Source organism: Eumetopias jubatus, unplaced genomic scaffold (assembly GCF_037043125.1).
Source record: "Eumetopias jubatus isolate StellerSeaLion01/CBP00866 unplaced genomic scaffold, mEumJub1_p1.0 scaffold_3, whole genome shotgun sequence".
Classification (NCBI taxonomy): Eukaryota; Metazoa; Chordata; class Mammalia; order Carnivora; family Otariidae; genus Eumetopias; species Eumetopias jubatus.
Window position 1 is genome coordinate 166,009,416 of NW_028274809.1, and position 26,065 is coordinate 166,035,480.

The 26,065-nt window shown below is 32.7% G+C and overlaps 1 protein-coding gene across 11 annotated transcripts in view; it reads right to left on the minus strand.

The window, feature by feature from the left end:
• Nucleotides 1-1,044: 1,044 nt before the first annotated feature.
• RBM26 (RNA binding motif protein 26) overlaps nt 1,045-26,065 on the minus strand; it is a 76,629-nt gene continuing 51,608 nt past the window's right edge. For 10 of the 11 annotated variants that reach the window (XM_028106089.2, XM_028106088.2, XM_028106085.2 and 7 more), the window contains 8 exons: nt 21,831-21,956; nt 21,418-21,492; nt 19,627-19,794; nt 17,887-17,991; nt 14,620-14,820; nt 11,844-11,930; nt 3,448-3,561; nt 1,045-1,799 (listed from right to left, as the gene is read on the minus strand). In XM_028106089.2, coding sequence (XP_027961890.1) covers nt 1,710-1,799; nt 3,448-3,561; nt 11,844-11,930; nt 14,620-14,820; nt 17,887-17,991; nt 19,627-19,794; nt 21,418-21,492; nt 21,831-21,956 — 966 coding nt within the window. In that variant the 3' untranslated portion in view covers nt 1,045-1,709. Of the gene's footprint in view, nt 1,800-2,326; nt 2,395-3,447; nt 3,562-11,843; nt 11,931-14,619; nt 14,821-17,886; nt 17,992-19,626; nt 19,795-21,417; nt 21,493-21,830; nt 21,957-26,065 lie in introns of all 11 variants that reach the window. The other variant, XM_088021882.1, reaches the window with a different exon arrangement.

Consider the following 26,065-nt stretch of genomic DNA (forward strand, 5'->3'; position numbering starts at 1 on the left):
AGAAAAGAAAACAAACTTACCTAATGAATCAGAATAGCACATAGTCAACATACAAGAGACTACATAAAAATATATCACAGATCTAAGAAGTTTTTGAGTAAAGTCACTATTTTGACAAAAGAAATCAATTTTGAAATTTTAAATATTAATACATGTACCAATTGCAAGCCAAAACATTCCTATGAAATAGTATTACCATCAAGAACATATATACAATTTTAACCCTAAGTGTGGGAGGAAAAAAATAAAAGAGGAACAGAATCCATTAGTTACCCCACTGACAGAGGATTATGGTGTTGGAATTACAGTTTGTGACTGTGAGGACCTCAGTATGGGAAGAAAGTGATTTTTTTAATGTGACATTGAATATAATCACTGTAATCTCAGGAGGGGCAAGAAACACTTGCAACTGAAATGATGAATTTTGAAAGATAAATATGTAATCTCCCACCCCCTCATTCTACAAAGAATGCATTTATTTCCTGAAACTGCTGTATCAACTTTCAACGATCACGTTCATTTGCCAGAGAAATCCACTTAAAAATCACAATACTGTTGCAAATGTCAAAGATTTTTATACAAGTATAGGAAATGCACACTTAAAATATCAGACTGGAACACTTACCAAACAGTGTTTTCCTAAAGTAGTATCTATAGTACATTTCTTTATTCATACATCTTCAAATGGTCAAGTTTTCTTTCATATATCCAAAATGTAATATGATGTTTTCTTATTCACCAAATGTTAGCTCTACTTGAAGTCTGGTTCCAAACTAATCAGCCTGCTTTTAAATTTTAAGACATCTGTTGAAAATTTATAGGATCAAACCAAACTGAAGTGGTATAAATTTTTAACATTGGATTGTACATTATTGTAAAGGTATCAGTAACCATTATTAATAAGTTAGTGATTATAGCTCCTTTTGTGATAATTGGGGGGAAGGGTAGATCACCATCTGGAATGGTCTATTTATTTTAATTTTTTTTCTTTTCTTTTCTTTTTTCTTTTTTAAAATCAAGGAACGTTGTCTTGGCCTTTGTGGGTTGTTTTTTTTTTTTTTGTCATTGCCTTTTTTTTTTCTTTTCTTTTCAAGAGACCATTCCACTTTATTTTTAACATCTGAATGCATAAGGACTCAAATGCAAAGCAGTCATACACCGTTATCATTAAAACCCATATGGTAAAATACATACACAAGTCCAACAAAAGGCTAATACATAGTAAAGCCTAAGCATACTACTATGTAATATTATGAATACATAACTTGGAGACTTTAGTTAGAGTACTATGTTATCTATTCATTTTTGAAAACATTCATTAAGATTTTAAATGCAAATTCATTCCTTATTTGGAGTAAAACAAAATCCTCTAAGTTATAACAAGTATTGGTCATAAGTTTTTAGACCTATTCTTTAAATTACAAAGAACCCAAAGAATTCCGTAATGTTCAGTAGAAGTATGTAATAAAAACATTGCATATGTTTCTAGTGTGATGTCTTTAGCAACTGTTTACTGAAATAAAATGCAAACATCAATCTTTCAAAATACAGGATCAGAAGGTAGTTTTCTTCTCTTTTGTCTATTTGTGAAATCCATCTTCATCACATTTTACCAAAAAATTGTTTTTACAAATATGTAAAAGTACATTAGATAATACTAATGAAACACAGGTAGAGTTCTAGCATATGCAGATCAATGATCAGTCAAATCATCTTCTCCAAGAACGAGATTCATTGTCCTCTTCTTCTTCATCATCATCTTGAAGTAATGAGTCATCCACCAAAGACTCTTCCTGAAACTTTAGGTTAAAATGCATTTAGGAATTTACCCAAAAAAAAAGAAAAGAAAAAAGGTGACACTTTTAAATACTGATTTCTCTCAACAGAGGTGAATACAAAAGGTATTTCTATAGCTACAATACTCAAGAACAAAGAAAAGCAAACTTTATCCACTCAGTGGCTTCTCTACAGTATCTATTCTATTGCTTATATCAAACAGGCACTAAAACAATATCCAAGGAAGCCCTTGTACATGCCATTTCTCCTGCCTCACTTGATTAAATTATGCCATCTTCTACACCTGCAGAACAGTGCTCAATACCTTTAGTGCTTAAAAAAGAAAACATCAATTTAAGTCTTCTTTGACTTACCCTGTCTAACCCTGGACACTAAATCAACCAATAACTTGTAGAAATGTCTATCAAGATTTATAGATTTATATTTTTTTCTGCTATATGTAACAAACATTTCTTTTATAGCATTCCTTGCTTTTCCCCATTCCCTTCATAAAAGCTTCTCAGACTGCTTTTCAAACTTTTCAAAATACCTAATACCAGGAGCTCTCCTGCTTTTCTCCCCATTCAATTCAAACTCATGGAAGGACAAAGGTATAATCTAAAACATAAAATGACAAATCATGTATATGAGTTTCAAAATACACATTTTATTCTTGCATTTGACTACGGATATGTATAACAGCCTTGAATGCTCTTCAAACAAAATGAAGTGCCATTACGAAAATCTAACAAAGGTAAAACATGGAATCATTGTTTCCCCACCTTACCTTTATTTATTAACCTCAACTTTTTCCTACAGCTTATTTCATCATCAAACAAAATAGTTATTTTTATGTTTATGATTTCAAAGGGCTCTCCCACTTCATTGTTCTTTATGTTCACACCTCTCAGCCATCATACTAATTGCTGTACCCAAGAAAAATGGACTGTTCCACACCTATTCCTCTTCCACACCTAAAATGCCTCTCTCAACTCTATTCCCAGTCCCAGCTCTTGGTTATGGAAAGCTTTTTTTATCACTTAGGGTTCAGCTCCACTGTCACCACCTTCTTCAAGATTCTTCTGGACAGAAGTAATTACTCCTTCCCCTGGGTTCCCACAGCGTATTGTTCAAATCTTTATTGAGCATATCACTCTGCCTTTCATTATAATTAGTTTCTTATGTGTCGTCACCACCCCCCTTTCCAGATTATAAGCTCCTTGATGATAGGGACCGTGTCTTATTCATTTTTGTGCCTATCACAGTATCTACCATATAGCAGGCATTCACTCTAATGAACTAAAACAGTATGAGTTAAAATAAAGGAAACCTGAAATGTTAATAAAGCAAATGAGTAGGATATATACTCTAAAATTTAAAATATTACAAGATTTCCTGTGGATAAAAATCTAAAGAATAATTACTGTCTTCTAAGAGTAAATGAAAACTGAGTATATATATGATTTTCTTTCTTTCTTTTTTTGGATTAGCAATCCATAGTTCTCATTAATCCAGAAAATTTAAAGTTGTCTGCATTTATCTGACATCCCCTGCCTGGAATATGGCTCAGGAATAAAAGTTTTATGTTAAAATCACAGCCATAAAATCACATTTCATATAAAAATGTGAACATTTAAGGGCCAAAACAAATTAAAAAAAAAACAAACATACTTCCTCTTCATCAGGTTCAACTTCTTCTGTTTCAACAGCTGAAATATTAGTTATTGGTTTATTCCATGCCAGTTTTAGATCCTGCCCTTTGAAACGAGCTCCATGAACTGCAGCCTAAAACAATTAAGAACATTAGAACGTAGAACATTAATAATTTCTGAAGAAAAAAATGAAATGTTATAGTAGCTAATATTTAAATTAAATTAGTAAAACAAAAGTGAAGACACCTATCCATTTATTTTGTGTTTATTTATTTCGCCATTTACTATTTATTATTATAATTTATAATTTACTTTTAATGGTTATTTACTTCTAAAATCAGCTTTGTGGTTGGAAATACTTTTAAAAAGAAAAGAAGAACACTTTCTCATGCTTGAGCAGAGCTATTATACGAATGGCCAGCATCTGACTATAACTATGGCTGCATGTTTACAATACAATGATAAGGGCTACTGGAGGTAACAATCTCAAGACAATTCAAGATTCTGGCTATAGGTTCTGAACTAACATCCAAATTAGGATCAACAGGCTAAATGTATTTTATTGCATTTTAATTCTTGTTAATTTATGAATGATATATATAGTAACTACAAACTGGGAACCTTTAACATAAAAATAATTTTGCATGTGTAAGGTATCACATTTTAAAATTACATCAGTAGTTTAAAGTATCACATTGTATTTAAAAATACGTTTGACATGTATCAACCCTTATGAAATATAAGTATTTCCATGAAGAAAAAAACCCCTGAATGTTTCTATTGAAACTAATGTACTTCCTACAAAGCTTTCAGAACTACATAAAAGTTAAACTTAGTATCTGCTAAATTAAATGGCTGGTTAGGAAATCGTGCATTCAAATTAAAGTAACATGAACTGATATAAATCAATGTTAGCAACATACCAGAATAACTCGTAGTCACAAAAGATTTATAGCACAACCTCAAAGTATAGCATAATGTGAAATCTAGAAACAATTACACGTTCAATGACACCTGACCATGAGTTGTGTGATATTAAAGTCTCCAGGTATAAATTTTAAATCTGAACATATAAATCTATGATAAATTTAAGAGATTTTATACCTATTAAAATGCAGTTCAGGAGTTTTTAGTCCATGGCCTCATCACAGTGTCATGTAACTAAAACATTTTTTAAGTACTTATATATGATATTTAAGATTAAAAACTTAGTTTTTTAAAGCTAAAACTATTACATAAAAATACATTACTATAAGGAATTCTAATAGTGTCATACCAAATATCTACTCATAAAGCTCTTTTCATCCAGTTAAAAAATTTTAATGACATTTTCTATAAGTTCTTGACGAACATTTCTGATGACCAAATATTGTAAATCTCTATATTTAGCACATATATCTTCAAATTTATAAGGTGAGTCTACAACCCTCAAAAGTTTTTAACATTTTACAGGATGATTTTCAAAGCTAGGTATATTTAACATTTTATCAACATTCTCCATTGGAAATTTTTGACTATTTGGCTGTATAAATGTGAGATAACTAAGTTCTTGCTTTTTAAATACACAAATTTTTTATGTAATTTGCAACATAAAATCTTTAAAAGTTTAAAAAAATACAATCCATCCATTTTATTTTTTAAAAAATTCAAAAATTTCAGGTTACATAATGTAAAATATAATCCATGACTGTCCCATCCTGAAGAGATAACCACTATCCTATGAAGAATTTGGAAAAAAAAATCTTGCAACACATTAAAAAAAGTCCTATGCACATAGTAAGAGGCTTTGTGTATATACATATGTAGGATATGTACATGGGAACATACTTTACTGGTCTGTACACCTTCTTTCTTATATTATTAATCCAATTATTTCACAGAATTGTTTTCATAGTCATACCAATAGATTTTTCACTTTTCTTGAATGGCTATTTATATACACATACACCCACACCAAATATATTTAAACTAATTTCTTGAGTGGAACTTTGTCCTATTTGTTTGGCGAACTATTCTTTTCTCAACTAGATCTTGATTTTGTTTACAGTGCATGTTTTTATTGAAGGGAAAGGGGTTGCTGCTGTTCTTTTTGTCATAAATAAGTTTACATTCTCATGTACTGTAATTTATCAGTGTTTACCTTTACGGCTTCCAGATTGTGCCAGTCCTTTAAATAGCCCCCTCCACACTAAGATTACTTTTAGGAATCCCCTAGCTTTTTACTAATCATATGTATTGAAAAAAGAAAAAACTTTTATGCACCTTTGATACCAAAAATAAAGGCATAATGTATAATTTTTTCCTAATACTCAGTTGTCCTAACATTTACAGATTAGTCAATTTAAATTTCCTGATTTAAATAAAATATCTCCTTGTAATCCTGTACAATTCTTTTATATATTTAGGTCTTTTTCTGAACTCTATTTTGTTTTATTACCTGTCTATCCATACCATTACTATATTATTTATTTCATAATGAATTTGGTATCACTATTCATCCTTTTCAGAATATTCTTGGTTATTCTGACATTATTTTGTCCTGCTGACCTCTGGAATTTTTTGGCCAAGTCCAGTATCATACTGTCTTACTATTGCTTAATAGTATAATATCAACTAGATCAATACTTTTCAATACTGTGGCAGTTGCTTCAAGAGTTCTGCAACCATTTTATTAAAATGTATATTAAAAAATGAACCTCGTAACTACTTATAAAATGTTAATTGTTTAAAAGTATTCTAGGGGCGCCTGAGTGGCTCAGATGGTTAAGCGTCTGCCCTCAGCTCAGGTCATGATCTCAGGGTCCTGGGATCAAGCCCCGTATCGGACTCCCTGCTCAGTGGGGAGCCTGCTTCTCCCTCTGCCTCTGCCTCTCTCTCTCTCTCTCTCTCTCTCTCATGAATAAATAAATAAAACATTTTTTAAAATAAATAAATAAATGTATTCTACAGGATGCTTATTTGAGCAAGGTGGTAGTGGTTATAAAGGTGGAAGTGGGGCTAAATGTAAAATTATACAAAATAAGAAAGGAAAGTGGGGGAAATAACTTCAAAAGAAGATAAAATTAAATTTGCTCATCTTAATGAAAACAGTTGATAATCTAAATGAAAAACTACCAAAGTAACAAAGTAAAGCCAGAAAGAAAAAAATATATAGGGACGCCTGGGTGGCTCAGTTGGTTTAGCATTTGCCTTTGGCTCAGGTCATGAACCCAGGGTCCTGAAATCAAGTCCCTCATCCATCGGGCTCCTTGCTCAGTGGGGAGAGTCTGCTTCTCCCTCTGACTACTGCTCCCCCTGTTTGTGTTCGCTCTCTCTGACAATTAAATAAAACCTTTAAAAGAAAAAAATATAAACAAATCCTTTCTACAGAAAAGAAAAAGATTTTAAAAAGATACATGGTCAAAAAATCAGTAGACCCTGATATTTTCACAGATAAATTCTATTAAACATTTAAGAAAATATATCTCCAACATTACTTAAAATTAACTCAGAGCACAAAGATGGAAAACTTTTCAATTACTTTTTATAAAGCCAAGTAATAGTGATACCTGATGAAAATATTATACCCCTCCCCCAAATCTACAAACCAATCTTACTTCTGAAGACTGAATTAAAGCTACAGACAAATACAAGAATAAAATCGGGGCGCCTGGGTGGCTCAGTCGTTAAGTGTCTGCCTTCGGCTCAGGTCATGGTCCCAGGGTCCTGGGATCAAGCCCCACATCGTCGGGCTCCCTGCTCAGCGGGAAGCCGGTTTCTCTCTCCCCTTCTGCCTGCTGCTCTGCCTACGTGTGCTCTCTGTCAAATAAATATATAAAATCTTAAAAAAAAAAAAAAAAAAAAAACCTTGTCATTTGTGACAACATGATGAATCTGGAGGGTTATTATGCTAAATGAAGTAAGTCAGGGAATGACAAATACCATATGATTTCACTTATATGTAGAATCTAAAAAAACAAATAAACACTCTCAAATACAGAGAACAGACTGGCGGTTGCCAGAGGGGAGATGGATTGGGGAATGGGCAAAATACCTGAAGGGGATTAAGAGGTACAAACTTCAGTTAAAAAACAAGTCACATGGATGAAGAATATAATAAATATAATCAATAGTATTGTAATAATGTTGTATGGTGACTACACTTATCATGATGAGAACTGAGTAACGTAGAGAACTGTCAAATCACTATGCTGTACACCTGAAACTAATATAACATTGTATGTCAACTATAGTTCAATAAATTTTTTAAAGTAAAAATAGATAAAAATAAATGAAAAAAAAAGAAACAGACTTCAGACTTCAGGGATTTATCAAAGAAAAATACAATACAGTGGGGAATCTGTACCAGAAGCAAATGGTTAGTTCAGTCTCAGGAAACAATATAAATAGATGAGGGAACAAACCCCCCGTATTTCTATAAATACACAAAAATTATGATGAAATCCATTTCTGATCAAACCCAAAAATCTCTACAGCTTTCAAAATACAGGAATCATTTGTATTCTACCTTAATCTAAAAAGCCAGCATCATATATAATACTAAAATTATTAGAAATTTTTTCATTCATTTATTTTCATTCACTTCACAAGGAAGACAATGAACGTCATTTCATGAGTAAAGACACAATTACTACTACTGTTATTTAACATTTTTCTAAGGGTATTAACTAACAGAAAGTAAGAAGTTATAAACATTAAAGATGGATATGATTACCTGAAAAACCCAGGACAACAAAATTAAAAATCTATCAAAAGATAATTTGGTAAGATGGCAGCTACATATTTAATAAAAACAGACAAATAGTTTTTCTACATACAAACAATCAAGAGAAAATACAGTGGAAAAAAAGACCTCATTTAAAGTAACTAGAAGTTAAATGACTGGGGGAAAACTAATGTATTTATTTATATAAAGGAATTATACATGTTATATATATTTTACATTATGCGTTATATACTACTATATTATGTTTACATTATATATTATATATTATGTAATCCACAACATACGTACATGACCTATATCAATTTTATATATATATATATATATAAAGTCTATATAAAGAAAACCTCTAAATGCTCCTAGAGAAAGAATAAAGGGCTGAAATACAATGATGTTCTAGAGGAATATGTGTATCATAAAGATGTTAATTCTCCCATAAAGTATTCATTTTAGAACCTGCTATGTTTATTCTAAAGCTTACATAGAAAATAAATATATAAAATCTACCAGGAAGATGCTAAAAATGAGTAATAGCTGGGCATAATATGAGGGAATCCAAACAACAGCCCTGACAAACTATTAAAATATAAAGTTTAGCTTAATTAAAGCCATGCAGAAGAGGCACATGGATAGAAAACTGATCAATGGAAGAGAACGAATCCCCAACATAACCCAATAAACATGGAAAATTTTTACATACTAAGGGTATTTCACCTAAGTCTGGGAAACTAGCTGTTACTCAATGAAATCAAGTAGGCTCCCTATTTCACACCTTACACCAAATAAAATTCATATGAATTTTCATTAAAATGTTTGGAACTTATAAGCTAATTTTCTAGAAAAAAAATCAGAAAAAAAATCAGAAGAGAACTCAGCAAGATAGTAGACAAATGACATTAACAGCTGACAGAAAAAGAAATAAAGAGCATTTAAACAAATATGAAAGTGTTCAATTTTAATAAGAGTAAAGTGTATATTAAAACTGAAATGAGTTGCTATTTTTACCAAAATAAAACTGATACCATACTGCGGCTTAAGTACCCATGTATTTTATATAAGCAAAGCACTATGCAGAGTACACACTATGGCAAGTGTGTGGGGAAAATGCACCCTCATACATCTTTGGTGGGTAAGCAAATGTGGTACAACCTATATGGGGGTGGGGGATGAAGGGAGCAATTTTAGAACTCTCCATCAAAAATTTAAATGCACATATCCTTTCATCCAGCAATAATGTATCAAGACTATATCTTATAGTCATATTTACATATGTACACAGAGAAATATGCACCAAGAATATTCACTGCTGCACTGTAAAAGAATAAAAACAATTTAAAGGCCATCAACGTGGTTGATTAAATTTGGTACATCCTTTCTCACTTTTCAGTCATATATGAATGTCTCAAGTACCTTATCTTGTACTTTCACTTTGAAATACTGTGCCATCTATTGATTACAGAAAATACAGAGACATTCATCGCTCATCTAGGACAAGGGTTCAGAAAATAAGAACAAAGAAATATTTGGAAATAAGCATTAGAAAAGGTTGATAATTTTCTTTCCTTGGGAAGAAAGCCTATCATTTACCTTGAATTTATAATCTCTGACATTTCAGTGTTAAAATTTTCTTTATTTTATAAAATGATGGTGACGGTACATGAAATCTATTTTGTCTTTTTTAAGCATTCTTCCTTAACGAAATTAAAAACTGGTGCCTCTATGTCAAACACTAATTTTTAAATTACCAAACTTCAATGGTCCCTGAAATCCAGAAGTTTGAAAACCAATGCTTTAGCCTATATCCTGCTTGGAGAAGATAAGCTTCAACTTAGTTTTCTATTCTTTCCTACACTAGAAGGTTACAAAATTTTAAGAATTTTTTTGGCTTGGGGCGCCTGGGTGGCTCAGATGGTTAAGCGTCTGCCTTCAGCTCAGGTCATGATCCCAGACTCCTGGGATCGGGTCCCACATCGGGCTCCCTGCTCCTTGGGAGCCTGCTTCTCCCTCTGCCTCTCTCTCTGTCTCTCATGAATAAATAAATAAAATCTTAAAAAAAAAAAAAGAATTTTTTTGGCTTAAGGAAATGATTATGGATTAACAACTCCTATAATTTAATTCCAAATGTTTATCATAGCAATGGTAGTTCCTCCTTTCAGGCTATTAAGTAATTCCAACTAAACTTGTATTTACTCTGAAAAGATAGTTCTTATTAGATCTAACTTATTTTGTCACTTCTTCAACCTCCATATAATTCAGTGTTTTAAAGTCTTTGTCATACATTAATCTCAGTCTTTTGAATTGATTGCTATTCATTTGGAAAACATATGCATTGTATAAACATATATATATATGGACATATAAGTATACACATCTGAGGTGGAAAAAGCAACACCCAAGAAAGAAGGTATATGTCAATAAATTTTCCAAAAGCCAAACTTTCAAAAATTATTTCAGAGGTAAAAGGTTTTTTTTCTCTCAGCCACATAAGCAAGAAGTTTTAACAAACATTTAACCATTTGTACAATGACAACTAACCACTGTTTATGAGAGTTTTAAACTCCCATCAGTAACATTTTTTACTCTCAAAAAAGATCTTTAAAGTGAAAGATTACCCAAAAGTAGATTTAAAAAAACAAAACTCTAAGACCAGGAACTCCTATTCTATAAAACCATCCACCTCCTACACCGCTAATCTTGACACTAGTTATTACAAGCCCCAGTTGAACACTTACTGAGACTTTTCAGACCCACAGTCTTTTACTGGTTACAATGCTCCAAGAGCAACTCCTACCAGGCTAGGCACCACTGTGATAATCAGGAAGTATTCACTACAAAGAGGATAAATCAATTTAGAAAGTTTTTTAAAACTTTAGACCACAATCCACTTAAAACTTCTGAAAAGCATACTACTTTTCCATTCACATTAGGTTAACTGTTTGGAACTCTTACTGCATTTTTCCAAGGACAAGATGGTACATCTATTTCTCTACAATCCTGAAGAAAGAACATACAGGGCTAAAAATGTTCCTATCAAATCTCCCATACTTCATACCCATTTTCCTGTTTAACCTGTTAAACCCAGATGAAAGACAAGGTTGCATATACTCATTCTTTATAAAGACAATTCAAGATACATGGTTTAAGACAACTATATTAAAAGGACCCTAAAAGCTAGAGCAGTGTTATCATGCCTTGGGCAAAAAGTTGCAGAGGCTTAGTTGGGGATATGCTGAGCTAGGGACACATTAGAGTTCAGCCTACTGGGACTAGGAAGTAGCATATGAGGGATGCTTTAGAAGATCCGCCATCAGGATTATATCTCAGCTTCTACCTTATCTCTCATCACTCTTTCTGCCAAAGCAGACTTTGTTCTGGGCCAGCTGAGAAAAAGGATAATGGAAAGTCGGGTGGCCCTATCCCCTGTGAAAGAGAAAGGAAGGAGAACTGCTAGTGTCTCAAGACAATACAACTTTATATTCAACTTGGTGACTATTCTAATTACATCATATTATAAGTAGAACTGCCTAACTGCTCATTCTTTGTGGCCATGAATTACTTCACATAATCTATCTACTGTTGAGGTGTAGTTATTTAGTAAGTTAAAAAAAATTTCTTTTATATTAAGACTTAAAAGCAATACTTATAAAACATTTAAATCTGAATTTTCAACAAATCAGATTTCTAATACTTACTGCTTCAGCTTCTGCTCTTGTCTTGAATGTAATTACTGCATGAAGTGAAGAGTCATCAATCTGACAATCTTCAATTTCACCATATTGCTTTAAATTAAAAAGAAGTATTTCCTCCAAATAAATATTTTGAAACATCCAAAATCCTAATGGCTTTTAAAATACCCATAAATGTAACCCAGAATATATAACAATTCATGGTGATTAACAGAAAAAAAAATGATGAATAATTCATTTTAGTACTTGACATTATAAGATAAAGAATGGTCCTATTTACAATTCTATACTTTTTCGAATTAGGGAAACTTATACTTGAATGATTCTTTAAAAAAATGAAACAATGGTCATAACTGGGCTTCCTTAATGTACTTCCTTCATTATTCCAATCCTAGAATATGCTAAGTTCTTTCTAAAACGGAATATTTAATCCTCAGGATATTCTATGAGTTTTTTGTGTCATTCCCAATTCAAAGATGGTGCAAAAAAAAAAGATTCAGAGGATTTAAATAATTTTCCCAAAGTAATTAAGTTAAATGTCAGGAGAGTCCAGGTCTTTTAACATTCGAACTGACCCTGCTTTCACTCCTATTACATACTCCTCTACACTGCACACTCTTTAAAAAAAAAACTAAATAAATTAAATTATGCTTGCTTTTGGTTTGTTGGATTTTATTTTTTCTGTATGTAGGATTTCTCCTTTATATTTCCCTTAAATAGCAATCTTTAGTATATAAAATTCTAGTCCTTCATTTATCATTACTCATACCTTACATCTTTCTTAGCCAAAAACAAAATAACTATAATCTCATTAAATACACACACACACAAACACACACCTATTCCCCATATCGAAATTTCTGTAAAGATAATGGACTCTAGCATCAATCAGCTCCTTTCAGCTGTCAGTTACTAGCTGTGTGAACTTGAACAAGTTACTTAATCTCTTCATGCTTTATCTTCTTCATCTCTAAAGTGCGCATAATAAAGGTACGTACCTCAGAGTTGTTGAGATAACTCATAAGATAATTAATTATATATAAGGCACTCAGAATAATACCTGCCACAAAATAAATGCTCTATAACTTTTAGCTATAATTTTTATTATTAATACTACTGGTTCCAGTATAAATTAATGAAGGCATTTTGTTAATCACAATTTATAACAGTCAATGGTCCTATAATAATGGGTTGTCTCTGTTACTTGTCCCATGTTCAAATCCCAGGTTGAGACAGAGAACTAAACTTTAAACCTGCATTCTTAAATGATTATTTTTAAATGTGCATTACCATTACTAACTTTGAAAGGAGTTCAAATCTCTAAATGTATGCAAGAATCTCCATTTAGAGGCTCTGAATATTTGTAAAACCAAAACCATCCTAGTCTCACTAAAATACATTCACAACAAACTCACCTGGTTTATTTGGATTTAGCATATTCTTTGCTAGTTTCTTGATTAGCTATATAACTGTATGCAAAACACTTAATTATTTGGATCTCCTTTCCTTTGTGAAAGGGGTGGGGGAAGATGGGGTGGGTAACAGGCAAGAATTGGGCTAGATTATCTCTAACAACCTTTCTAGCTCTCTGATTCCTTTCTTTCTCCCTTTGAAGCCATCAAGCATGGGACTTTCCAGACTCCTCATCCTTAAATATTAATCATTTTAGTTATTTCTTAAATATATACAATTTCTTTCAATAATTCCCTATGTCCTGACAAAGTAGTTTCACCTTTATAACTTCTATTAACAGCCTAGAATATGATTGGCAAACATTTAAATCTGAATTTCCAAAAGATTCAATCATTTGTGTACCTATCTATAAGTTTATTGATCCCTTCAAGATCTAAGCTCCAGTTTTCCTACCTCATGAAATTCTCCTGTATTATTCCTTTTCCATCATATGCCTGTGTGAAAGATACTTTTCTAAGTTACTAAGTACTTACAGTTTTTAATAAATTTACCTTGATGACGTGATAAATTATGTTTGCAGTTTACTTTAACTGCTTTGTGTTAAAACAATATATATAAAATCCTTGAAGGTAAAGAACTGGTTATTTCCTTCCTATCTCCAGAGCAGTTACTACAGTCCTAAAGGCAAGACCGATGCTTAGTAACTAACCTTTGGGATACCACTAAGAACCACAACATTTAAGTTGAAAAGGCCTTTAGGCAAGTGTAATTTCCATTCTGCACACGAGCCCAACAGATCCCAGGAAGTCCAAGTTAAATAATGGGTAGGCCAGGACTAGAATCGCATTCTCCTTTCTCATAGGTCTATATTAGACTGACTCCCTTTAATTATATCCTGCCAGTGAATAAAGGCAACTTCAAGATCATATATCAAAATTTTGTCTTATTTCATTTCGAAGGTCAGCTAGATCAAGAATACAGTATTAACAAATAAAATTCCATCTTAATTTAAAAAAATCTGGGTGGCTATATGATGTATTAAATTTTCTCTTCAAAATATGTATCAAATGAAACTAAACTATAGGACATCCCCTTCTGAAATAGCAAAACTTAAATCATTCCTTTCATAGTATCTGAAGGCCTACTGTTAAGAATAGCAACATTTCTTCCAGATACCAATTAACCAAACAAACAAAAAAAATCCCTGTTTGTTTTTTAAATAATTAGCAAAAGATCATTATGGATTAATCAAACCCTTTGGTCAGATTAATGGGTTTGAATTACTCATATTTTCATAATTTCCCCTTCAATATCCATCATCCCCAACAATGCTTATCAGTATGTGTTTTGTTGGACAGTAAGAAAGTACCGCAAAATGAGGAAGAAGATCTTCTCGATCACTCTCTGTAAATGCAGAAATCTCCAATGCCCTGGGACGATGATCCACCACAGCATGACCAGGCACACCTCGACCTCGACCTCGACCCCTGCCTCGGCCATGAGCTGCACCTCGGCCTCTTGAGTGAATTCCTCTACCCCGACCAGATGAAAGAATCCCTCGTTTTGCGGCCTTGAAGAGATCAGACACACAAGTTAAACATCACAAGCCACGTTATATATATTCTGTCAGAGGAGTAGATCTTTTATACAATTTGACATCATATTCAAATGCTGGCCTATGAAAGGATCTCATAATTTAAATTAGTTTTAGTTTTTAAAGTGAAAGCAAATTTAGGTAGCTGATGAAATTAGAAAACAAAAGAACATTAATTTAAACAATGTTTTGAAATTATTAAATGTAACTTTTTCTAAGTTCCTACTTTCCAAGATAATCAGACTGTATCATAAAAAGACCAGCAATTCTTGATTTCCAAATACAGAATGTTAAAATGTTACTTCAGTTTAATACATACATAATACACAATTAATTCATTTTTCCACTTATAACTTTTAAATAGTGTATTTGTTTGCCTGTTGACTTCAGTAGGTATAATTATCTCAAATTCATCATTTTAGTCACTTATACTATCATTTTACAACCAATGTAGCACAATACCTTATATTCCATCACATTGTTCTATATGAATAGTATACCATTCCTTCACTGCACAAATATTTAACAAACACTTCCTATGTGCAAGTCCTTACCTTCCTGAAACTCAAATCCTAGAGGGGTAAGAGACATTTAGCAACCAAGTTACTTAATAACATTAATGAGAAGTCACTCAAAGAATAAGGAAACACTTTAAAGACTTGAAAAGAACATTAATGATTGGCAATGAATAAGATACTAGAATGAAAGCTCCACGAGGATATTTTTTACTTGTTTTATTCTCTACTTGATACCCAGCACTTAGAACAGCAGCTGACAGAATAGATATTTAATATGTGTTCAATGAATCAAAGAAGAAACAAAGAACAAAAAAGGTAGGGGTGAGGGGTGGGGGCTACAGCATGAACAAAGGAATCAAGGTCAAAAGAAAAACGGTACTTCTAAAAATACAGGAAATCCAGTGCAGCTGGACCACATGGGATGAAAAAATGAAGCTAGAGAGATAGGCAGAACCAGATGATGAAAAATTTTAAGGACCACAATTAAGGATTTTTAATGTTATCCCAAGGGCCGTGAAAATCAGTTAAAACATTTTAAACACAAAAGCATAGTGATGCAATCAAATCGGTATTTAACATGTTGTTCTGACTAGTTTTAAGAACACAGTAGAGGAAAGGTAAAAACAAGCTGGAAAACCAGTTGGTAGGCTACTAAAGTAGCTCCAACAACTGAAGATGGAAGCTTCGTCTACAGCGGTGGCAACACAGAGAAGTAAACATATTTAAGATATATTTGGAGGTAATATATATAAAACTTGGAAATTAATTGATATGGATAATGAAGGAAAGGGAGGAATCAATAAAGATTCCCAGATTTCTGGTTTGGGTAACTGTGTAGATGGAATTTAGGAGCAAGACAAATTCAATTTTGAACAGGTTTAGTCTAAGGATGTGAGATATTCAAGTAGAAATGTCAAGCAGGCACCACTGACAAATCTCTTCAAGTATAAATATTTATTTCTTCATCTCAAGACAGTTCACCTTAACACTTGCTAAAATAATCTAAAATCCAAATAATAAACTTCATAGGTCAAGGATTAATGTTCATAATGGAGCAGCATATACAGACTTATGCTCTGAGGAACACCGTCTCAAAACGTTCCCTGAAAAAGGGGATCCATGGACAAATAAATTTGAGCAGTACTGAATACTGAATATGTATATTTAGGGATTCAAGAACCAAAAACCTCTAAAGAAACCCTATGGCAACAAGCATGTTTAATACAACCTTTTCCAAATTTATCCGGCCTCACAAGCTTTTTGCACTAATAACCTGTCAACAAAAAATGGAATTGGTGTTGTCAATGACACACTCTGGGAAACACTGCATTACTGCATAGTCCAACGGTAACTACAAACTAAAATTTAGCCATCATAAAAGGAAACCAGAAAATGCCATTCGGCATTTAGTTGTATCATAATAGAGAAACCAAGCGTGGACTAACAAAGAATACTGGTAGAACTGTTATTTATTTATTAAAATTTCTGAGCCAAATTGTTAAAAATAACTTGTTTTTTAAAGTGCCACCAACACAGGCAAGTAATCTCCATAATAAAGAAAATACAATTTCTATATTAACATGAAAGAAATCTATGTTTTTCAAAACCTGTTATCTTGGCCAGGACACAAAGGCAACCCTATCAGGTTTTCAGAGAATGCAAAATGTATGCAGGTTTAGAGACCATCCTATGATTTTCTATGACAGACAAGATAGAGACAAGCACAATGGCTGCTAAATGTTAAGTCTTTAATACTTGGATGCCAGTACTAAATTCAGAATATGTCCTATTAGAAAAAAATCATCAAGGTGCTAACAAATTTGGGGGAAAAAAGCGTAATTCTCAGATGAAGGCAAAATAATCTAAAAAATAAAAAATTTTAATTGTGGCATCAATCATAAATGTAGACAAGGACCAACTGCATTGACATTAATGTCTCTGTACTTCAAAAGGTAATTCTGATTTTTAAACATCTTTTTGCTAAATATTACAAATGCTCATTGTAACAATCAATTTCACTAGATTTTTTCTTGTATAATCATGCAGCTAAATTAGAAGTAGTTTGTTTTCTTTTATAAACATCCACAGCACCATCTATAGGCAAAACTTAAGTAAGCATGTTTTTAATACAGTTCTCCACTGAAGTCTGATCCTTACAGCAACTCAATATAATATGCCTATATATGCACAGAGTATCTCTGTAAGAATACCTGAAAAGACTTTAATAGATTTTGGTCCCAGGGAGAAGGAGACTAAAATTAGAAAAGGAACCAAACTCACTAGAAGTGGAAGGACCTGGGTGTACAGGCAGAACTGCTACCACCCCTCATTAAATAAAAGATTTTCTCTACCAGTTCTGAAAAATTTGCTAACTTCTTCTCTCCTTTCCTATATCAACTCCCAGTATGTATGTCAGAGACTATCAACAATCATTGACTAGAATGAGGGAGATCTATTTTCAAATTGACCACCATGACTACATCTGCTCCTCTTTAGCGTACTGTGTAGTTGTGGTGAAACATACTTCCAGCTGTAATTCTGTATACTTTCTCCGAAGTTCAGTGACTTCTTCTCCAGCTTGCATCTTCTTATATAAATCCAGTTCTGTGTCAAGCAATTCTTTCTGCATCTAGAAAATGGTAATTAATAATTAAGTGACAATTAATATCCTGCACTTATAAAAAACTTTTTTATACAAAGGACTTTTACACATTCCTGTTTAATCCACACATTCCTTCTGTATCTCCAGTCCTACCACCCTAGCCCAAGCCATCAATCACTTCTGGTCTACACTACTACAGTCGCTTCCCCACTGGTTCTACTTCCACTCACTTCCCTATAATTCATTTTCCATACAGAAGCCAGAGTGAGATTTCTATGGACTGATATGAAGTAATTTTCAGGAAATAACTGTGAAAACAAACAAACAAGGTGTTAACGAGCACTATATAGTATGCTTTTGCGCTGGGAAGAATACACACACACACACCAAGAGGGAGGGAAGAATGGGGAGAGCGTCAGAGTGGCAGGGATCAAAGTGAAAAGGTCTTCTATGTTCACTTTTTTAATGTAATTTAACTTTCAAATCATGTTAATGTTTTATTTATTCAAAAAATAAAAGTCAGCAAGAATGAAAGGGAGGGGGACCCAAAACTTACTACAAATAGAAATACATTTAACTTTATCAAACTGATGACATAACCACACAAAAGGGAAAAAAAGTAATCCTAGGCCACAGTTCAGACCCTATGCCCTTAGTTGAATATATTGTGAGCTTGTAAAGAATACAAATAAATCTGAACCTCTTGTCAGAGGTGGTATTGTTGTAGTAATTTGGGAATACGTGGAATGTATTAAATGACTGCAAATGAGTACTGTACTGACGTTAGTGGGAAGCAAGCTGTCAGTATGGGAACGGGAGACAAAATATGGAGTAAGAGGAGGAAAAGAAGAACCCTGTGGTACTGGATAGAATCAGAAATATCAATATGAACCCATAACTTTATACATATACATACATACACACAAGACCAAGTATAAATATTGTATAACTGGAGGTTTTTAAAAATCACTTAGTACCACAAGAAATTCTCTTCCTCACTTATTCACATCCAATGGATTCATCTGCCTGAATTTCCCTTTTAATCAATTCTATATAACGTTGTCAAAATGTTATTTTTTTTTTAAGATTTTATTTATTCATTTGAGAGAGACAGAACGAACAAGCAGAGGGAAAGAGGGAGAGGGAGAAGCTGACTCCCCACTGAACATGGAGCCCAATGAGGAACTCGGTTCCAGGAAATGGAGACCATGACCTGAGCCAAGACAGATGCTTAACGGACTGAGCCACTCAAGTGCCTCCAGAATGTTACTTCTGTTTATTAACCTTTTATACTATGAACTCCTTATAAAATAAAGCTCAAACTCTTCACTTAACTATTTATCAAGCATTCAAGTACCTGTATCACTTTGTCCTCAAGCTATCTTTTCAAGATTATCCATAACTATCCTCCTAATTACTGACTTTCCAACTGTAATATAAAGGATTTAAAAAATTAACAGAGAAAGGATTTAAAAGATTAACAGAGTTTGCTTGTCTGTATATATTTACTATTAATTAATGAAGGAGGGGAAAAATGTTAGCATATAATAGTCAGATTTTAAGCAAAGGACATTACCTAAAAGGAAAACAATCTTAATACAGTGTAGCATTTTAATGTTTCTTGGTAAGCAGTAAAATGAAGAACAACACAAAATAAAATACCTGAGTCTTGGTTTTTATACTTTTTGGAAGACAGCGTCCAGGAGAAGCAGCTTTGACCTCATCTTTCAACTTGGTAATATTTTTTGTCAAAACCTCTAAAGTTTTCATTATTTCTGCTTTATCTTCAGACTTCATTGATTTGTTTTTCTCCAGTTTTGAAATTAACATCTGCCAAATTTTTTAAAAAAAGAGAAAAAGATACTTATTCCTCCTATTATTAACAAAGCAAACACAGCAAAATAAATATAAAAATAAGTAACTACTAGTTTTAGTTTATATACTCATGGCAAAGCTTACAACTAACTACTAAGCAGAATAACAGATTTGGTGGTACTATCTCAATTCAAGTCTTAATCTTGGCACACTTTGTAAAGAATTACACATTACCACTGGTCTTTCAGAACATAAGTTCAAAGCACACAACCCTAAGAAATTCAATCTGACCACGGAAAAGTCAATTTGAAGTAATATCAGTAATTTTACTTTCCAATCCATTTGTGGATATTACTGCCTCTAAGTATTCCTACTCCAAATGTAGTCTGCAACCCAGAAAGAACCAGAGGAAGTTTCATGGTTTCCTTCACATAATGAAATCTTAAAAAATTAATTACTTTGTTACAGGGAACAATAACTGGCTGGCCTAAGAACGATATCCCCAACATGGACAGGAATCAAAAGATAAACAAGGCAATACGGGGCAGAAGATACCACATATTATAGGTTTTCTGAGTCAAGGTCGTTTCAGTTTGTGGTATAAAGTACTGTAATTTCTCTTTGTATCTAAATTTAAATTAGAAATTATAAGCAAAAATGTAAGAAGTTTCTGTATTTTCAATAGTCTGAAATGTCATAACCTTTATTACTAGACATAATCAAAAACTAACACTAAATAGGGGCGTCTGGGTGGCTCAGTCATTAAGCGTCTGCCTTCGGCTCAGGTCATGATCCCAGAGTCCTGGGATCGAGCCCTGCATTGGGCTCCCTGCTCAGCGGGAAGCCTGCTTCTCCCTCTCCCCCTCCCCCTGCTTGTGTTCCTGCTCTTGCTGTCTCTCTCTCTCTGTCAAATAAATAAATAAAATCTTTAAAAAAAAAAAAAACTGACACTAATTAAGTGTCATAGAGCAACCATGTACAAAAGAAATACTGCAAACCATGCAAATAATTTTACATTTTTCTAGCAGCCACATTAAAAAGATTTTAAAAACCCAAATCAGTAAAGTTAACTAATACTGTATTTAACTCAATATATCCAAAATGCTATATTTCAACAAAAATTATTGAGATATTTTACTTTTTTCCTTTGTATTACATCTTTGAAATCTGGTACGCATTTTATATCCATAGAGCACATATCAATTTGGACTAGACACATTTCAAGTACTCAAAAGTTGGATGAAGCTATTAGCTACCATACTGGACAACACAAAACTAGAGGATCTCAAGCCAATTAAAGAAAGGTACGTATTTCAATACTGAGAAAAATGTTCCAATTCACTATCTGTTGATAAATTACTGTGCAGCAACATATCTGGATAAATACTCCTTATTTTCACAAGTCAACCACCCCAGTTCCTTTAAACCACTCCAATCCCCAGTTCACCATTTAATGCTCTTCATCCCCAATACGTTGATCAACTGATATATACCTTATCAGTGATAAATATTCCACTTTTACCCTTTTCAATTACATAAAATATATTTCTTAGGATTAGCTATATAGTGTGAAATTAAATTTACTTAAAATTATAACACCATAAATACATTTTGCCAAATCCAACTTTAATATTTTACCTTCTGTGTTTCAATGTGCTTTTCTAAAATTTCTTGTTTCCTTTTCCTTACATCTTGCTGAAGTTTCAGTGCCTCCTAGAGAAAGAGACCAAAAATATCATTAGAATATTTACTGATAAAACAGATATTCCAGAGGAAAGAAACGGTTGTAGATACAGCAGCTTGGCAACAATTAAATGTAAAGTTTTGCTATGTACAAGTTAAATATGTATGTAAGTTTCAAAGATTAATCAAGAGAAGCTTTTGTTCCCCCAAAATTAGTATTTACTGCTAAACTATGAAAAATAAAAGTTCACTGGACCCAACATACACTTTTTTCTTTTAGTTCTATTTTGTGATAAGCCTTGAAAAAACACATACATGCAGAAAAGCTTTCCTACATGCACATTTTGTATACTATTATCTGTATTTACCTGTTTTTTTTTCTGTGCTTCATTATTGTCAAGGGCAGAGGTGGAAACAAGTAAGGTTTTCTGTGCAGCCTTCAAAGCAGCTGGATTATACACTGTTTTAGTTAGGCCAGTAGATGTAGACAACACCTACCAATACAAATTCAATTTCTTAAAAAATGTACCAAGCATTTGTGATTACCTATCTTTCCTACAAAACTCAATTTTAAAACACTTTTGTCAAAAACCAGTACATTGAAATAAGTCTATTATATACATATAATAACTAAATCACATTTAGTGATTTGAAAGGAAGGGTATGACTGAGGCATAAACTATAAAATAAAAAAACTAAATTAACAGCATATATCTATAGAAAAAAAAGAACATACAAAAACTTGAAATAAAGAAAAAAACATTGACATCACTATATAACTGAGAAAATATTAGTTGCTAAAAACATTTACTTAATATTCCTAGTGACTAAAGCAAACACAGTACACAAGAGCATGACACAGGAGGAAAACGGATACTGTCCCTCAATTTAACATGATCATTTGCAATTTATAGTTCTGAAATTAACCTTTCTTAAGAACTTAAGAAAATGCTTTCTTCCTCCATTCCTTTGCTTGCATTGATCCCTCTAAGTGACCTTATTCCCTTAAACCCAGCTCAGGTTCAGCACCAAACAGTCAAGACCTCCACAAAGCCCTAATCATTTGTTTCTTCTACCCAGATCCTTTCATGAAATTTTATTCCTACAGCTATTCAAACATTTAATTAAAATGACCTAATGGATATATTAATTTACATGTCTCTCTCCTTGTCTACACAGTAAAGCCAACAAAACCATTTATTTCTCCTCTTTGTGCTTCTTCTACTACCTAAACCTTGTTACCAACTAATTGTGAGACCCTGGGTAACTTCAGGCACCTTTTCTGGGCCTCAGTTTGTTCATCTGAGAATGTTTAAGTTGATGGCATCTAATGTCCTTACAAACTCAAAAATTCATTCCATGAGCGTAGGGATTTTTTTTTTTTTTGGCTTCGGTCACCACTCTATCTTCAATGCCTAGAAAGTGCCAAGGCATGTAGTAAATACTCAACGAATAGTTTTGCACTAAAGTAAACTGAAATGATGATAGATTGAAGTGTACAATCTACACAAGGGCCAATTCAAAAAAATAAGAGTGTATAGGCTACCTTTTTTATTCTTCAAAAGCAAAAAGTTGTAGGTTCTGTGGCGTGGTTAGTTAACAGTTCTTAATAAAGGAGTCCAGAGATCCCTTAAGGGAAATCTATAAATGTTATAAAAACTAAACATGGAACCATATGTGTGAAAAATGTAACTTCCCTGAGGAAAAAACATAGTTTTCCCAAGTGTTAAGGGAGTTCCCTACCAAAAAAAGGGGTTAAAAGAACTACACAAACAGAAGATGATCAATGAGAAAAAGAGCCCTACCTTTTTAGCTACTAAAATATAAACATATGGGTCTATCAGAGAAGTATCAATCAGACACCATTTTCTAATGTTCTATCATGAAGTTAGATCAGGAAACATCACAAAGATTAGACAACTCATCACTATTCTAAGTATTCAAGAATGTTTTAGCCTCCAAGTAAAATAAAAACCTAGAACACCATTAATTATGCTGGTTCCATACAATGCAACTAATGTTTAAAAATAAAGGCTCTTTACAATACTTGATGTGTATCAAATCTGACTGATAATTTTCTTCAATAACGAAAAATAATACCCAGATATCACTAATGATGAAATGGCTGCATTCAGTAAAACATGGAGTAAACACAGATTTACTTTGCAGTCTAACTTCAGTCACCATTCTCTGTAATACCAGAAAAAAATTTCTTCTATGCTACCTTACCATACCACAAAATGCTAAACTGTGTGATCATACAAGTATAACAGAGTAACTTTATAAAGAAACACAAGATAATGTGCTAAAAACAGTCTGAGTGTCTCATAAACGGTTTTCTTCATGAGAGCTCCATAAAAAGTTGAAAAGTTGTGACCAAAAAGATTTCTATACTAAGTTGGAAATAACATAAACCTACTTTCTAGTTTCAAAATGCGTTTTACCGTAAGAGCTGTGAGAAGGCCTGAAGTAAAGAAACCCATGTAATTTGTTTAATTTGGCATTTCTTCAATTTCATTGAGAAGGGAGCACTCCTTTTCAAAGTATACTTATTAACATCTGATATCAGACTAAGGAGTGCTGATTCAAAGTGAATAAAACTATATGACAAGAATGAGAAGACTCCTTTACTCCTAAAAGCATCCCACATCCTTGTTTTATCCAAGAACTGCCTTCTATACAAACAGAACATTAGCTAACATATTCCAATGAGCTCAAAACATCACTATGAAACACATTATCACAATGTACCCCTACTAGAGACATAAAGGTTGCCACAAACACCAATAAGATGTAGCCTAATTTCAGAGGTGTTGAAAGGTGAAAACAAAATGTCTTAGAAACAATGAACTATTAGTCACAAATACTGCTCACTATTTGAATCTATCCGGTTCTAGAGTTTAGATAGTAAGAGTATGAATAGCAAGGGATGTCTGTATTTTCAAAAGACAAGGATGGAGTTGTGATAAAAGAGAAGAAAATCTGTTAAGAATGAAACCAGTGGAAGGAAACGACAAATCCAACAGAAAAGAACGTGCTACAACTCCTAAGAACAAAGTCAAAGCATAGGTGGTGGTCTTTCAAACAACCACACCTTCTCTGTTTTCCAAACAGGTTTCGGCATGTACTGTATTTTTACATACTGATCTTATGGCATTCACCTATTAACGCCAAAGGCTGGTGAATTCTTTTGGATTTTTCACATACACTATCATGTCATCTGTGAGTAAATATAGTTTTGTTTCTTCTTTTGCCACCTTTTCACCGTTTATTTCATTTTCCTGCCTTACTATACTGGTTAGGCCCTACACTAAAAAAAAGTGATGAGAATGGACATCCTTTCTTGTTCCTGATCTCAAGAGGGAAATCATTCACTATTTCACTATTCAGTATGTTAGCTGTAGATGTTTTATGAAGATAAACTTTATCAAATTAAGGAAGTTTCTTTCTATTCTTATTTTGTGTATTGTTTATTGTGACAAAGTAATAAATTTTATCATACGCTTTTTCTACTGAAATAATCATAGGAGGTTCTTCCCACCCTTCTCCCCCTTAGTCTGTTAATGTGGTGAATTTTCAAATGTTAACTCAATCTTGCATTTCTGGAATAAATTCTACCTGGCCAGGTCGTATTATCTTTTTTCATATCACTGAGAATTTGTTAATTATTTAGCTTAGGATTTTTATGTGTACATTCATGAGCTATTGCTTTTAATTTTCCTTTATTGTAGTATACTCGTCAGGTTTGGTCTCAAAGGTCCGTTGAATTCAAAGGGTGAGCTGAAAACTATCATATGTGCTTTGTTACTAAAATGTACATCACATCACTACTACCTCTCACTTTCCAAGACAAAAGTCAATTTCTTAACAAGATAGAAGTTATAATCCATTAACACCTCTTTATCTTATTTCCTATGTAAAATATTACCAGCCATAACTACTACTAGTTCTTTAAAGAAAGAGAAAAACAGATTTTTCTCGTGGGTAAGAATGGAAGGGGGGAAAAAATTATCTTGTAAAAAATTATTAAAAAAGAACTTGGTTCCCAGAAAATTCAGCATATAAGTAATTTTACAGAAATCATCTCTCTCCGTAAGAAAAACAATCCTGGTAATAATTCTGACTAAATAATCCAAGTAATAATCCTGAGAGAGATCAATGTATTAAAAAAAAATCAAAAGTAGTCAGTAACAGTTATGAAAAGAAACTCATAAATTCCTTTACTGTTATATTTAAAGTAGCAAAATTACACAACAAATGCAAATTTAAAAATCAAAGGGTTACTTAGATGACTGCATTTTATAGTTAAGGAAACTAAGAGAGTAAGATTTGTTCAGGATCATACCTAATGTCAGCTGCTATATCAACAGCTGAAGTCTCCCAATGACTTGCAATGTTCCTTCAGTATACCACACAATTTCCCTTTTAAAAGCTGCATGGTGCATATGTTAACATATCATATTGCAAAGAGACCGAGATATATATTTTTAGATTAAAAAAAGGGGGGCGGGGAGAGAAAGAAACTACTGCTAAGCTGCTAAGGAACAATAACATCCTGTATCACAAAAGTCTAATACACTTGAAACTAATAATGATACACAAA